At 39.8% G+C, this 15667-nt stretch overlaps 1 protein-coding gene across 1 annotated transcript; it reads left to right on the top strand.

The window, feature by feature from the left end:
• Positions 1-2411: 2411 nt before the first annotated feature.
• Positions 2412-11026, top strand: LOC143293129 (cleavage and polyadenylation specificity factor subunit 4-like). Its single transcript, XM_076604045.1, has 7 exons — positions 2412-2599; positions 3863-4066; positions 4879-4974; positions 5972-6065; positions 7811-7964; positions 9502-9582; positions 10253-11026. Exons 1-7 carry the CDS (start codon positions 2497-2499, stop codon positions 10370-10372), a joined length of 852 nt encoding a protein of 283 aa, XP_076460160.1. The 5' UTR covers positions 2412-2496; the 3' UTR covers positions 10373-11026.
• Positions 11027-15667: the final 4641 nt, after the last annotated feature.

Here is a 15667-nt window from a genome sequence, read left to right on the forward strand (position 1 = left end):
GTGTGTGTGTGTGTCAGTGTGTGTGGGTGTCAGTGTGTGTGTGTGTGTGTGCCGCGGTGAGTGTGTGTGTGTGTGTCACGGTGTCAGTGTGTGTGTGTGAGAGAGTGTGTGTGTGAGAGAGAGAGAGTGTGTGTGTGTGTGTGTGTGCCAGTGTGTCAGTGTGTGTGTGTGTGTCAGTTGTAGTTGTTGCGCTTCTTCAGTTGTCAACTGGTTTAGGTAATGTCAGTGTTTTTCAGTACTGCCGGAGTTCACTACGAGTGATGTGAGGCGAGGAGAAGGACAATCAAAAGCACAGGGGGGCAGGCAGAGGGGAAAGGACGCGGATAAAGACTGCCGCCAAGATGCACAACAGACACTGCGGCACATTCCTGGGGGGAAATGCAGGCCTGGTTGTTATTCATTGAATCATTGAGAATGAAAACACGTTTTTTTTCTCTTGACACCGAAATATGATGGACATGATAGGCCGAAAGAAATTAAGAGATGTATTTAGCAAAACATACTGGGCAGACGGATGCGGAGCTTAGCCTGACACTGGTAGAAGATGAAGATGAAGATGAAGAACCCAGCCGCCGTGGCGAAGTGGTTAGCGTCGCGGACTGACGGCTGGAAGGACGCGGGTTCGAATCCCAGCGGAGGTGGGTTTTTCGGCCCGTGGCCGGCTCCTACCCAGAGTTGAGTGTGCTGTGGGCTTAAATGGGGAGACTGGGACCACACAGTCGAGTGTCATCCACTTCAAGGATGCGTCTTTGGGTGTGTTGCTCAAATTACCTGACCAACTCTGCAAGTGTCTGTATCTCTCGGGCCTGGTTAACACCGGGATATCATTATGACAGGAAGCGTAGAGTACAGCCTTGTCACGCAGTCCCAAACCAAAATGGACCTCCATAGCAACATCGTCATCATCATCGTCATCCTCCTCCTCCTTCATCGTCATCAATAGAAACAAAATAGTCTCAAAGTCTGTGGCCTTTCATGCCCTGCTCTCATGGTGACCTCAGTTTCGATACCCCTCCACTTCCGTGCTTGGGGTGAGTCCTGTCAATGTCGTCAGTGTCGGCAGATTCATAGAGGGCTGTTGTTTGAGGGACGTGGTGGCGGTCTCCACTCTGGGAGGGACGCTCACTCAGTCTGGTTCCGCGACTAAGCCATTATTGTCCTTAGTAGGGGGCTTAGTAGGTGGTGTCCTAAGTACGTTTAAACAGAACAGGCACCACTGAACACCACCGAAGTGACTCAGCAGCAGTGCAGGGTCTCCTCTGGTGTGTGGCCCCCTGGCGAGCTAACATCGATGGTTCCCTGTGGACTGCCGACGCTGGAACTACGACGGACGAACCCGGGTGTGGCCGTGTATGGGGGAATCTAAATGAGCGGCGTGGGAGTAATGCCACTGAAACGGTACAGATGATGGGGCAGCAAAAAAAAAAAAAAAAAAAAAAAAGATGAAGAACCCATCAACATCAAGTGACGGCGACGACAACTGACGACAACGAAGACCGGACGGCAACAATGAGAAAGAGGAAAAGAAAATTCTGCCCCAAAAAACGGCCTTGGTATAAGACCCACTAAGCGACAGTTATAAACGTTATCAATCGACTTTTTTTTTAGTTTTTCTCTCTTTTTCTTTTTTCACCAAATCAAAATACTGTGGGTTCTCTACCCAAGAGTGCCGCTAGGAAAAGCAGTAAATCATGTGGTGCCCAATATAATAAAGAGAGAGAGAGAGAGAGAGAGAGAGAGAGAGAGAGAGAGAGAGAGAGAGAAAAGCCACAGATTGCATACGACACGAGGAGAGGTGGGGATCATGTACTATGCCAAGGTGTGGGTCAGTCAACTAACAATGAACTGTCTGCTTTTAGTTTTGGATGGAGATTTTTTTTTAATTATCTCCCAGATCAATTTGCCACGGCAGACCTGCCGGTGCCCGATCTTCCTTCGTGTGTCCACACCAATGGTACCCGCATGCGGAAGATCATACAGGCACGTCAGAATATCTTGTAATCATCATGCAGAGGCCTGGTTATGCAGACCCGAAACATAAAATCAGCCAGTTATCACAAGTTATTGTTAACAAAGTCCCTGTACATATTTTGGGTGTTACTTTCCAGAAAGGGTAGTACCGTACTCGGCAATGGCTTCACCACGGAGTCCGGACCTTGTACGACCCGGAAAAAATGAATTCCGTCTCAGTTACATAAGTTCTGCACAAAACGAGACGAAAAAGCGATCCGCTTCGATTTTGGGTACTTTTACAAGCAAAACAACAAAGCATACATATGATGACCAAGAGACAAAGAGACCTGTCTGACCACATGTTGCTTGTGTCTTATTTCCATCAAATTGACCATGTTTGGATGTAATAAACATTTTTACATTGAATTCTGGTAAAAGGACAGAAACGAGCCCTCGGTTCAACTTCCTGTCCACACACCACCCTGGAATTACTACTGTTTCACAATACGAAAAAGTTAAGCTTGGTATCTTACACCGATCACAATGCAGGAGATAATTGCACCAGTGTCAAACCTGAGGTTTGACATTGAAATTGCAATAGAACAACAAATCGGGTCATTGCCTTTACCTTTCCCGGGCATGGACAGTAAGTTGCAAAAGGAGATTAAAAGAATAAATGACATAAAAAAAAGAACACGAGCATGATTTTATGCATGTGTGTCTGGTCTATATTATTTATATGACCTGTTTAAAAACTTGGTGATGAATCGATAAAGCGTATTATAGGAAATTGAAATTCGTCAGATTGTAATTTCATTTCCAAAGCAGTTTTCCATATAGAACATGCTGAACTGCGCTGTGCAGTGTAAAAACCGACTTTTAAAACATGCGTTACAACACAAAGACGTTAAAGTGTAACCCTGTACAGACATTCAACCAAACACTTTAAGTAGCACTAATTTTTGATTCACACAAAATCATCACACACTGCACAGCACGTTTTACATCACAATACTCTAGTCATGCGAAAATTGAACATGAAAATTGTTGATAAAGAGTTTAATGTTGAAAATTAATGTGAAGAAGAAAATGATTCAGATACTATTTTTTATTTAAAAAAATCCTACTCTTTGACAAGCATATTGCATGCATAATAAATAAGGCAAATCACTGTAATCAGAGAAATGGAAAAATCAAGCGTACATTCACATTTTTTGACAGCAGTACATTAATTTTTTAAGACTATGTAAAGCACTGGCAAGACCAGTATTAGAATATGCAAACACAAATAAGTTTGATCCTAATAAAGTAATATGCACGGCAATGTCGTCATAAACGAATGTGTGCTTTCCTAATTTTTAGTTTTGGGGTTATAAGTAATGCACATGATTACTCCGCCCCCTCTCCACCTGGTCCATTGTCTCAATCCTGACTAAATAGTAGGAGCGGAGTTATCTGCTGAATCACCTTGACCTACTTTTGGTATATCATATTCATGTGTGAGAGAAATAGTATATGAATGGCATTTCATGCATGGATGCATGCATGCGCTCACATGCACACACATGAGGAACAGTGAGAAATGAAGAGAAAGAGAGAGAGATGCAAATGCATTCAAAGGAGGTTCAGACACTAACTTTTCGGCACATCTGTTGACCTGGGAAACCAGAAAAAGAATCTCCACCATTAATCCACAAAGTACTGTGACTTTGATTTGAACCCAGTACCTTTGGACTAAAAGTTCAATGGCAGTTGTACCTGTTATAGTATGTTATAAATGAGAAGATTATTTTATTTCTTAAGTTCCTTTATGTTCAGTATGATACCAATACTAGGGGATACAAAAATATCAGTATTTATATATTTTTAATGTATCGTTCTTACAAAATCTCTTTGTATTGATTTTCAGAGTCTGGGGCATCAATCTGTACCTACTACCTGACATCAGTGTGTAGCAAAGGAGCAGCATGCCCTTACCGGCATGTAAAGGGTGACCGTTCCATTGTCTGCAAACATTGGCTCCGTGGACTGTGTAAAAAGGGTGATGACTGCGAGTTTCTCCACGAGTATGACATGTCTAAAATGCCTGAGTGTTACTTCTTTTCAAGGTTTGGTAAGTGTCTCACAGTCTATGATCACAATAATACTAGTGTAATCAGGTTTTATGACTCAGATATTTAGGTATGACTGGATTTGGCATTATATAAGTGTGTACATTAGAGAGAAGGAGAGAGATGAGTATCAGTTATACTCGCAAGATTATATTTCTCAAAGTAATTTTATAAAAACTGCCCCATATTATGAGGCGGCAAATTAGAATCACAAGATACCATTTTTCATTCTCTAGTCTTAGTAATCGTATCTCTTGAAATTGAACATATTTCTTGAAATTGATGCTGTTTTTTTATTTGTCATATTGTACAGCATTTGAAGCCTGTGTATCTGATTTTATTGGATATAACTATAAGAATGGGAATGGTTGGAATGGTTTTTTTTGTTGTTTTGTTGTTGTTTGTACCTTCTGAATGTACACTTCAGTAAAATGAAAGGAAATCACCTGATATCAGTAGATGAGAATAATACATACATAACTTACCAATTCACACACAAGGTGAAGTGGAAATGCCACTACTGTACAAATTACCATAAACACTGACACATGGACACAACTGACGATCAGAATCATTCAGGATTTGAATGTTGAGTGGAGCATTGTGTCTGGATTGACAGTGTTGACATCAAGAATAATGTTCCTTTTTTCCTAAAAGTAATTTTATAGATATATACTCACTTTGATTGTATATCTACATTAATATTACTAACGTAAACTAAATTTTAAGAAGAAAAAATTGTAATCCAAATATATTATGCGTTTTTCAGAGTGACCTCTCTATGATTGATTAAAACATGATTCGTGTATTGCAGGTCAGTGCAGCAACAAGGACTGCCCATTCTTACATATTGATCCAGAGAACAAAATAAAAGACTGCCCATGGTATGACAGAGGGTTCTGCAGACATGGTAAGCAAACATCCATTGTAACTGAGTGGTTGTTAACTTTTTGAAGTCTCTCCTCATGTTGTCCAAAATATCTTACATTTTTCATGTCAGACTTCATGGGCAGATGCTAAAGTTGTATATTAATTAATAAAGGTTTTTTTTAATGATTTGATTTTAAGGTATTAAGAAACATGCTTTTTCATTTTTAGATCATTATGGTAAATTAGAATGTTACTTGACATACCTCTTTTTAATATCTTGTGTTTCGTGCTGGTGTTAGGTTTCATTTTTATCACTCCAAGTGTTTCTTATGAAATCATATTAAACTGCTAATCTTATACTATTTGTGTTCAGTCAAACACCTTTCCAGCGGCAGTGTCTCACAGTCAGTCATAACCCATATGTTTAATTTCAAAATAAGACTGACGGTTGCATTGAATCAGTGATGCTTTCTTTCCATTGTGTGCATCTGTGCTTTTGCACTTGGAAGATATTCAGAATGCATGCATGTATACAAAACAATGTGTGAGAGAAGGAATGCTGATATTGTGTATCTGTTCTGGGGAAGGGTTGTGTGCATTGTCATCTCTGTTTTGTCAGGGAAAGGGGTTGTATTTGGGTTCTTTTTATTTTATTTCGTTGAAGAAAAATGTAACAAATGTTAGACCTCTGTGTCTCTCTCTCTCTCTCTCTCTCTCCCCCCCCCCCCCCCTACTCTCTCTCTCCCCCTTCCCCCCCCCTTCTCTCTCTCTCTCCCTTCCCCCTCTGTCTCTCTCTTCCTCCGTCCCTTTCTTTCTCTCCTGGGCTCAACATTAGTCATAGTCTCTCATGAACACACACACACACACACACACACACACACAAATTGAGTAAATCATTTTTATTTTTAGATGCACATCTGTCATCCTTTCAAGCTATTCATGTTCTGTTGAGTGTGGCAAGCAGAGTATAAATGATTCAGTAAAAATCAGTGGTATCTAACTTACTCTTGATAGTGTTCTTTTTTCTTCTTTTGCAGGTCCTTTGTGCAAAAACCGACACGTCCGACGAGTCATATGTCAGTGTTATTTAAATGGTTTCTGCCTTGATGGCCCAAACTGCAAATATGTTCAGTAAGTATGCCTTGCCTTTTTGTCCAGTGTAAGTTATAATTGAAAGGAGAAATGTTTGAGAAAGGCATTTCAGAGAGGTAAGCAGAGAGAGAGAAAAAGAAAAGTGAACATAAGAATTCATAGACTAAAGCTAATTGGTTTGAATACAGCTTTAAAGGAATCAGTTCCATTGCAGGGTAAAAGTAAAATAAATTATTTCAATGTATACAGCTGTGAAAGTATTAAATCCATTAATGGCGAAAACAAAGTGTTTTGAATACGGCTGTGGAGGTATTGGATCAGTTATTGGTTAAACGTTTTGTTTTGAACACAGCTGTGAAGGTACTGGATCAGTTATTGGTTAAACGTTTTGTTTTGAACACGGCTGTGAAGGTATTGGATCAGTTATTGGTTAAACGTTTTGTTTTGAACACAGCTGTGAAGGTATTGGATCGTTTATTGGTTAAACGTTTTGTTTTGAACACGGCTGTGAAGGTATTGGATCAGTTATTGGTTAAACGTTTTGTTTTGAACACAGCTGTGAAGGTATTGGATCAGTTATTGGTTAAACGTTTTGTTTTGAACACGGCTGTGAAGGTATTGGATCAGTTATTGGTTAAACATTTTGTTTTGAACACATCTGTGAAGGTATTGGATCGTTTATTGGTTAAACGTTTTGTTTTGAACACAGCTGTGAAGGTATTGGATCAGTTATTGGTTAAACGTTTTGTTTTGAACACGGCTGTGAAGGTATTGGATCAGTTATTGGTTAAACATTTTGTTTTGAATACAGCTGTGAAGGAATTGAAATCACTAAGGGCTAAAAAAAAAAAAAATGTTTTGAAAAGTGAATACAGCTGCTGAAGCTATTGGATCCATTTTCAGTTTGTATGCTAAAACATTGTTTTTTACAGTTTTGAAAGTTTTGCATCTGTTGCAGGCTGATACAAAATGTTTTGTATAGAGCTAAGAAAGTACTGAATCCACTGTAGCCTTAACTCACTCCGGACGAATAGGTTTCTCCCTTGCTTACCCCTGCAGACGACCCATTTGTTAAGGTTAGGAAAAATATCACAAAAACTACAAAACACAAAGTAAGTGAATGAAACTCGCTGTACTTGACCCACTGACCCCTCTCCTGATGTCATGTGTACGCCCACCCCCCTCCCTCGCTTCACAGCACTCAGAAGCTGAGTCTGTCAGTACCTTCTTGCTGGTAGCTTTCTTCACTGCAGATACTTTATTCAACGTCTTCATCATCCTTGTCGATGTTGAAACTTCAGCAGCAGTAAAAAGCCACTGTCATGATCTAGTTTGCTCCAAAAATTTCCATTTGTATCGCCTGCAACGCCATTTTCGATATGTATGCAGATTAGCTTGTCACATGGGGTACAAAGCCCAACGACTGGCCGGCAAGTGTAAATTACTGAACCTCACAAAGAAACTTTCCATTCAACCCTTGACATGTTCGCAGTGCCCGGTGTAGCTGTGATTTTTATGCCACCCAATGAGGAAAACATGGAAAAAAGTTTAATTGTCGAAACGGCTATAGTGTTCCGTGGTCCAGAATGCTACCTTATGTCAGGAATGCTGTAGTGCTCCTTTGTCCGGAGTGAGTAAACAAATCTTTCTGTTTACAGCTGTGAACCTCAAGGCACTGGATTCATTGCAGGCTAGAACAGGGCAGTAATGATTGTCATCCCTGTGTGTGTGTGTGTCACTTTGTGTATGTGTGTGTCACTGTGTGTGTGTGTGTGTGTGTGCAGCCCCAGTTTTGACATCCCAGCCCCTGACCCCCAGCAGCAAGCCAAGAAGCTGTCCATTGTGTGTCACACATGTGGTCTGGCCGGACACAAAGCAGCCTATTGCCCTACCAGCACTGGTCAGTCTATGGGCCCATCAAACCCCCCCTCTACCATGGTGAGTGTGCCCGTCGGTCACCTGCTATGGTTCAGTCATAACTGATAGACGTCTATGGATAATAAAAATAAAAAAATTAAAAAAGAATAAGAAAAAAAAAAGATTTTGGGATTGGAATGATGAGGTGTGGTTAGGTTCAGTATGTGTTTATTTTTTTAAACATGCAAGGACTGTGAGTGTAATCAAAATGTGCTGAAAATCAGGTGGGTGTTGTTTTTGTTGTTGTTTTATTTGTGTGTTTTATTGGGGGGGTTTTGTGAGTTTTTAGTTTTGTTTTTGGTTGTTTTTTCTTTTCTTCATATAATATGCTGACACACAATTAGTCTGTAATAACCCTGATTTGATTATTTCATCATTCTGTCCAGTTATATGTGTGCATATATGTTTATGTATGTGTGTGTGTGTCTGCACAGTACTCTGAAATTTTGATAAGAGTCAAGTTTTTTGTGTCTGTGTTTTTTTTTTCCATGGAGGCATGGGGGGAGGGTGTAGTTTTTGTGTGTGTGTTGTTGTTGTTTTTTAAAGTTTACATTCATACATTTTAAGTATTTCTGAATCAACTAAAGTAAAGTTGATGATTGGTGGTGTTTTGTTTTTTTGTTTTTGGTGTGAAAATTTCATACCTCTGTACTTAATATACAAAAAAGAAAAAAAAAGAATAACATGAGTTGTCAAGGAAATCTGCAGTCAGCCATTCTTGAACTGGAGAAAACAATGTGGTTGGTAATTATCATCAATAAAATGCCTGATTTGGATTTAACTTTGTAAAAAAAAAAAAAAATTGGGACAGGCAAAATTGTTTCAAATGATATTGACAAGATGTTAAGGGGGGAAAAAACAACAACTTGAAAGTGTAAATCTGGAACCTGTAGGCAAAAATTATATTTTTGTGTGTGTGTCTGTGTGTGCACATGTTGATACTAAATAGGAATATTTATTTTTTGGTGTTCTGAATACTCTAGAAAAAGAAAAAAATAAGAAGAAAGTTTTTTGTTGTTTTTCATGCAGTTTGTTGTTTTTTGTTTGTTTTGTTTTGGGTTGTTGTTATTTTTCCTTCTTTAAGATGCTTATCATAAAGTTAATACACAAGCATAGAAAGTTGGAAAAATGTTTGAAACTGCATGCTGTTGTGTTGTTCGTTTACAGTCTAGGGTTATGTGATTTACTTGGAAACAGTAGATATATAGATATGTACAGATCTATGAAAAAAGATAGATGTTTATATAGATAGATAGATATATCAGAGACACATACATAAACACACACACACACACACACACACACACAGACTAGCGTGCACACACGCGCGCGCGCACACACACACACACACACACACACACACATATATAAATATCATATAGAGAGAGAGATCCAGATATCTATAGATAGATATAATTAGGTAAATAGATCATGTTGAAGTCTGCAGAAAATTGTTGTGTTATATACCTAAAACTTTGCTTTCCCACAGTTAAGCTAAGAAAATTGCTCCACTGTTGTATGATATCAGACTTGTTTATTTAAGCCAATCTTTCTACAGGTAAGTGAACAAGTCATGATTGTTCCCGAGAGAGAAGAGAGGCAAAGTCGACGTCCACTGGATCAAGTCACTTGTTTCAAGGTATGAACTTCTTCCTGAAATTTGGCATAGAGGCCTCATTCAGTAGTTAATTATTTTTCCCCTTTTTTCAGTGTGTTTGTCTTTTTGTTATTGTTGTTTTTCTTTTTTTAATTCTGTACTGAAGTGATACTTATATACCTGTTGTGTGGTGAGTCATCATAGTGTAGTGGTTACTATGTCAACGAATTGACAACTGCAAAACAGACTTTTCTGGATCATTTCTGACTGACAACAGACTTCCAGTCTGAAACTGGATGATTTACATTGCTGAACCCACTGCCTCTTGCTGTTACTTTGATTTGTTTTGATGGAGTTAGAGGGTTGGTATTACATATCAACTTCACTGTTCAGTAGAAACTGTGTCGACGGTTACTGAGTTAATTAAGTTTAGAAGCTAGAACAGACTGAATGAAATATGAGTGCAGATATTTTTAGAACCTTCATCAGTCAGCCTTATATGTTTGGCTTGCTGTTCTTTATTATACTTATTGCCACTATTATTGCATTTTTGCTGGTTTGCATGTATGGCTTGTTGTTTTATGTGTGTGTGTAAAAGTACATGAGGGAGAGAAGGTTGTGGGTGCCTCCTATGTATATATGCAAAAGAAGAGTCTCCAGTTTCCATGATTTTCATTGAACATTAAAAATCTTGTGGTGATTTTCTTTCCAGTGCGGTGAGAAGGGACACTATGCCAACAAGTGCCCCAAGGGACACCTAGCCTTCCTCAGCCCCAACGTTGGGGATGTCAACCTGGCACGCATGGCAAACAATCTCCCTGGAGTGCAGTAACTGGAGTACCAGTTCTCTTGATCCAGACATATTCCTTGGTTCTGCTGGTTTCTGCCCTCTTGTCCTTGCCAGCGTGGATAATCTTCACCAGTGGAATTGTCCATGGTGCAGTGGTAGACGGGCATCGTGAGACTGACTATGTAGGGTAATCAGAATGTCTGAAGCAAACGTACCAGGTTGGACATTAGCTTTCATGTAGGTCCTGGATCAGGTTTGAGGATGTCCACTTTCAAACTTTGGACATCAAAACTGGTGTGGTGATTTTTAGAGGGTTTGATGGTTGATGTAGTATGACCTCAGCATTTATTGAAAGCATTTGACATGGATTTTAATGTTTTAGATGGACATGGGACACAGAGAGGGCATCAAACAGCAGCATTATTTAAAAACATAACTGTTATGACGAAAAACAACAGAAATATGCCATTTGCAATGTGTACATGAAACATTTTTAAGATGTGGATGTTACTGAATTTGTCCAAGTGATAAGATGAAATGATACAGATCTCTCTTTTTTTCTGAAAAATATATTTTGGTGAAAAGTCTTTCTCTGTTCTTACACTGTGTGTGTACTTGTGCGTGTCTGCATGTGAATGGATGTCACAGAGAGAGAGTGTGTGTTTGTGTGTGTGAGTTTGTATGTGTGTGTGTGTGTCCATGCATCTGCACACATAAAGCATAAATGCATGTTCTTGTGCACAAACAACAAAACAAAAATGAACGAGAATGAACAATCATAAACCAGTCATTACAAATAAAACTTACAGAAGTAATAATGTAAGTTGCCCATGTTAGAGCATCTGTAATAAACTGCCAAATCTATTGACGGTCTGATCTGACATTTGTTTGTATGTTTACAATAATATGTCATGTAGAAGGTGTTAAAAAAGATGAATGTTTACAATAATATGTCTTGTAGAAGGTTTAAAAAATAAAAAGATGTTTATTAATGACATGAAATTTTCTCATGGGCCAGGGTGCAGATATTCTTGTTTGCTACATGCCAAATTTTGAAACTGCTTATCTGTTTAACTGATGCACAGTAATGTGGAAGAGCAACGCTTGAATGTATTGTATCATCAGTAAGACTTGCATTGATAGTTGACAAGAATTAGTGAATCAGTCCAGCCAAGAGATTTTTCTTTCTCTTGTCCATTAGCATTGGGCAGAGTTGGGACATGTTTTCCCCCTTTTTTTTCTTTTTTTTTCAAGAACTGTTGTGTTTGTACATAAATGAATAAATGCCATTGAAAGAATTTTTTTCCTTGTGTGCTTATGAAATGTTCACTGCAGTGTATGTTTGTGTGCATGGGTGTGTATTAGTCACATACATGTAACTGTGCATTGTTTGTTTATTTATCGTTTGTGCACCAGTCCATTTCGGCAGGCTTCACTCTAAAATTCATGTATGTGGATAAAAATTGTCTGAGAGATTCACTGTGCAAGCAAATGCTACACTTCCAAATTTCACAGATGTGGACAAAATTACTAAATAGGTTCTACTCCAGGCATGAAACTATTCCATGTCACCCTGATTTCTCACTAGCTTTCCAGACAAGGCATTCACCTGAGGCTCAGTTTCATTTAAAACAATTGTATCAAAAAAATGATAATTAATGTTAAAGCAACAAGAGCTTGCCATGGGGAAAATGTGTTTAAAAACAGCTATGATGGCCAATTGGTTCAAGAATCACCTCACCTCACCTCACCTCAGGCCCATAACTACAGAGTAGTCGTTGGGGGAAACCTGAAGACCGCAGATGCAACCTCCCTTCTCTATCTGTCTCTGTCGGCAGCCGCTGGCAGCAGCTCACGTGTATGGAGTCCAGTCCATTCTTTGATGTTCTCATGCCAGTTCTTCCGCTGTCTTCCTCTTCTTCTCCCGCCCTCGATGGTACCTTGCATGATTGTTTTGGACAGACTGGTGTGTCGAGTGTTGTGCCCAAACCATATCAGCTTGCGTCTCTTCACAGTTGAAAGGATAGGTTCCTGAGGTCCAGCAAGGTTCTTAATTCTGCTCTGTACAAGACTGGACTGGGTTAAATCTCAGTACTGGTGCATGTTTGTTAAGGACAGCTGTAAGTTTTTTCCAATTTCCAAGATTTAAACATAATATGTGCAGACCTGCCAGTGCCTTAATCCTAATGTGTGAATATGCACAAACAGAAGGTCAAATATGCATAGAACATGTCATCCACATCAGCATTTGGTGAGCTGTGAAAACATTATATCAACTAGGCACACCCCTGAAAGCAGTATGTGGCTGTCTACATTGTGGGGTAAAACCAGTCTTACATGTTGAAGCCTACTTCTATACATGATAGATGGAACTGCTGCCCACAAACACAGAAAAATAAGAAAAAGCCACCTTCATTTGTAAACAATGCTACAGAAAAAATGGCAAGAGCCGTCTACGTTCCACACAAAGGAATATTACAATGATGTATAATACAATCTACACACACAGGCACATAATACGAATGCGCACGCAAAAAGTGCATGTTCTTGCTTGTGCCCACACACACACACACACATTTAATACAGAGTATGTACATTAGAACACAAGACACATAATGACTAGACATAATTAAATATCTTAGTCATGGAGATTGGGCAGCACAGGTACACAATAATAGAGTCACTTAGAATTTTTCACAGACAGTTCTGTGGATTGTGGAAAACATTTTTTTGTTATTTCTTCTCAAAATACAGAAAAATATTTTCTATTGTAAGGGTTTCTCAATATTTGCATCAGATTTATATATGTAATATTGAAGGCTATAGACCATATAAATCATTTTAACATATTGCGGTGTTTGGATTCAGTGTCAGTTTCATGTATTACATGAAACTATAGCAAGATAAGAAATGTTTTTTTAATCCATCATCTGACTCATTGCACCAGATTAAAAGGGATTGCTGTTGACTTCTATACTGGGTCTCCATATATTATGGGCTACAATGAAATGAAGCATGTGACCAATTAGCAAAAGATACTGGACTTGATGATTCTATATTTCAATTATGTAATCAAGCTGTCAGCTGATGAAATGTGTCTGTTGTCAGGAAAATGCATGTCGTATATGTCTGTTGTTTCTTTGGATTCATGAGATTCATTCCTGTGGCAGATGCGTAGCGTGTTTGATTTATAGATTCAGACTTCATTTATGGAAAAAAAATACACACACACACTGAAGCTGTGTGCATATAATATGCTCAAACATTATGCCTATCCGTCACATATTTTTTACTGCCTGGTGCAACCTACAGAATAATGGGAGGGAAACAATTCAGATTTCAGTAATGAAATTGGCAAAATGAATGAAAATTTGAACAGCAATGATATTGATGTCACTGAAATCACACGTACAGTCTTCAAGTGTATTAGCTGTTGGCAGACATGAATACTGTCTAACGCTGTTTGAATATTACTATTGTTTTTGTTAGTTAGGTTGTTCATTCCTGTTGTTACACACACACACACACACACACACACATTTATTTTTTCTTTAAATCTAAGTGTATGTTTGTGTGCAATACCACATAAAATGGTTGATAATACAATGCACTCGCAGAGTGAAACAAGTACGCAAAACATGTACACTGTGTGTGCACAAAGACACTGGGAGAAGAGCTGGGACATGGAGTTCCATCCTGTGAAGTGCCAAACTCGCCACGTCACAAGGAGCAGGAACCCCCTCCATCAACATACGACCTGCATGGCCACACCCTGGACACCATCTCATCAGTCAAATACCTGGGCATCATGATCCAGAGAGACACTGAACTGGGACGAACACATCAACAATATCTGCAGCAAAGCTAATCGAACCCTGGGCTTCCTCAGACGGAACCTGAAGATCAGCTCCATCAACATCAAAGGAAGAGCGTATAAAGCCTTTGTACACCCCTTGCTGGAGTATGGCTCATCCGTATAGGACCCCTCCACTAAGAAGAACGCTGACAGACTGGAAGTCATACAGCGTCAAGCAGCTCGCTTCGTCTTGGGCAGGTACCGGCCGGGACACCTCAAGTGTCAAGGCAGTGCTAGAGTCATTGAGTTGGCCCTCTCTGGAGAAGCAAATCTACACCAATCAAGCCCACTGTCCAAACCTATAAAGGAAACTCAGCCCACTGCCATCTCACCAACGCCGAGGACACAACCAACAGCTTTCCATCATCACCACCAGAACACAGTACAGAGGCTCTTCATTTTTACTTAGAATCATCATAGACTGGAACTGCCTGCCCCAAGTAGCTGTGGAGGCCAGAACGCTCGACACTTTTGTCAGTGTCAACAAACATCACTTCCAGTGCCCCCCCACGCCACCTCCCCCACCCCAAACTCCACCTCCCCCACCCAAACTCCACCTCCCCCACCCCGATCCACTATCTATCCCGTTACCTCCTGTCCCTCATCACCCCCCCCCCCCAAAAAAAAGATGATAAATGAGCAGACACACATTCACACATACACACACATGCATAACAAATATGCACAGACATGCAGTTTCACAGATATGAAAGCACAATCAAATACACATAAACGTACATGCGCACCAACACACACACGCACACACACACACACACATTACCCTGCACCCCCCCATGCCCCCATCCTCCACACACTCATTTCTGGGCTACATATCGCAGCTTCCACGGCGCACACCCCTCCACCCACCAACTTTTTCTTTCTTTTTTTTTTTTTTGGTAATATTATTATTGTTAGTAGTAGTTTTTTGTTGTTGTTTTTCTCGAGGCCTGACTAAGCGCGTTGGGTTACGCTGCTCGTCAGGCATCTGCTTGGCAGATGTGGTGTAGCGTATATGGATTTGACCAAACGCAGTGACGCCTCCTTGAGCTACTGATACTGATACTCACTCCCCAATTCACCTGATATGAACAGCAGTGGAATGATGCCACCTTCACCTCTACCTCTTCTTCACACAATCAAGGAACACCAACTACAAAAATAGTAGTAGCGACCCCCGGCCCAGTTTTAGGTGCCAGAATAATCAATTTATATGATTGTGGGCTCTCAACTACTGATGAAGAAGACTGAAAGATGATCAGTTTAGTTAATTAAAAAATTGTAGGTTAAGATTGAGTAGTCATTTAAGGACAGAAATGATCTGGGTATAAAACTATAAAACTAGAATGGATTTTGAAAAAGCGTTTCGGAAAAACATCTTTTGCCCCGAGGGGAGAGCCGCGTCACATCCCGCTGTCCCGTGTGCGTGTGAATGACGCGTTATTTGTTTTTTGTTTTGTTTTGTTTTTCCCCCTCGCTATTTG

Source organism: Babylonia areolata, chromosome 18 (genome assembly GCF_041734735.1).
Source record: "Babylonia areolata isolate BAREFJ2019XMU chromosome 18, ASM4173473v1, whole genome shotgun sequence".
Classification (NCBI taxonomy): Eukaryota; Metazoa; Mollusca; class Gastropoda; order Neogastropoda; family Buccinidae; genus Babylonia; species Babylonia areolata.

What these genes read in the sequence shown, in the direction of transcription:
- LOC143293129 (XM_076604045.1), top strand. Translation starts at nt 2,497, where the DNA reads ATGCAGGAGATAATTGCACCAGTGTCAAACCTGAGGTTTGACATTGAA. An exon ending in TTACTTCTTTTCAAGGTTTG is followed by an intron (nt 4,067 to 4,878) that starts GTAAGTGTCTCA and finishes CGTGTATTGCAG; the next exon opens with GTCAGTGCAGCAACAAGGAC. An exon ending in CCAAACTGCAAATATGTTCA is followed by an intron (nt 6,066 to 7,810) that starts GTAAGTATGCCT and finishes GTGTGTGTGCAG; the next exon opens with CCCCAGTTTTGACATCCCAG.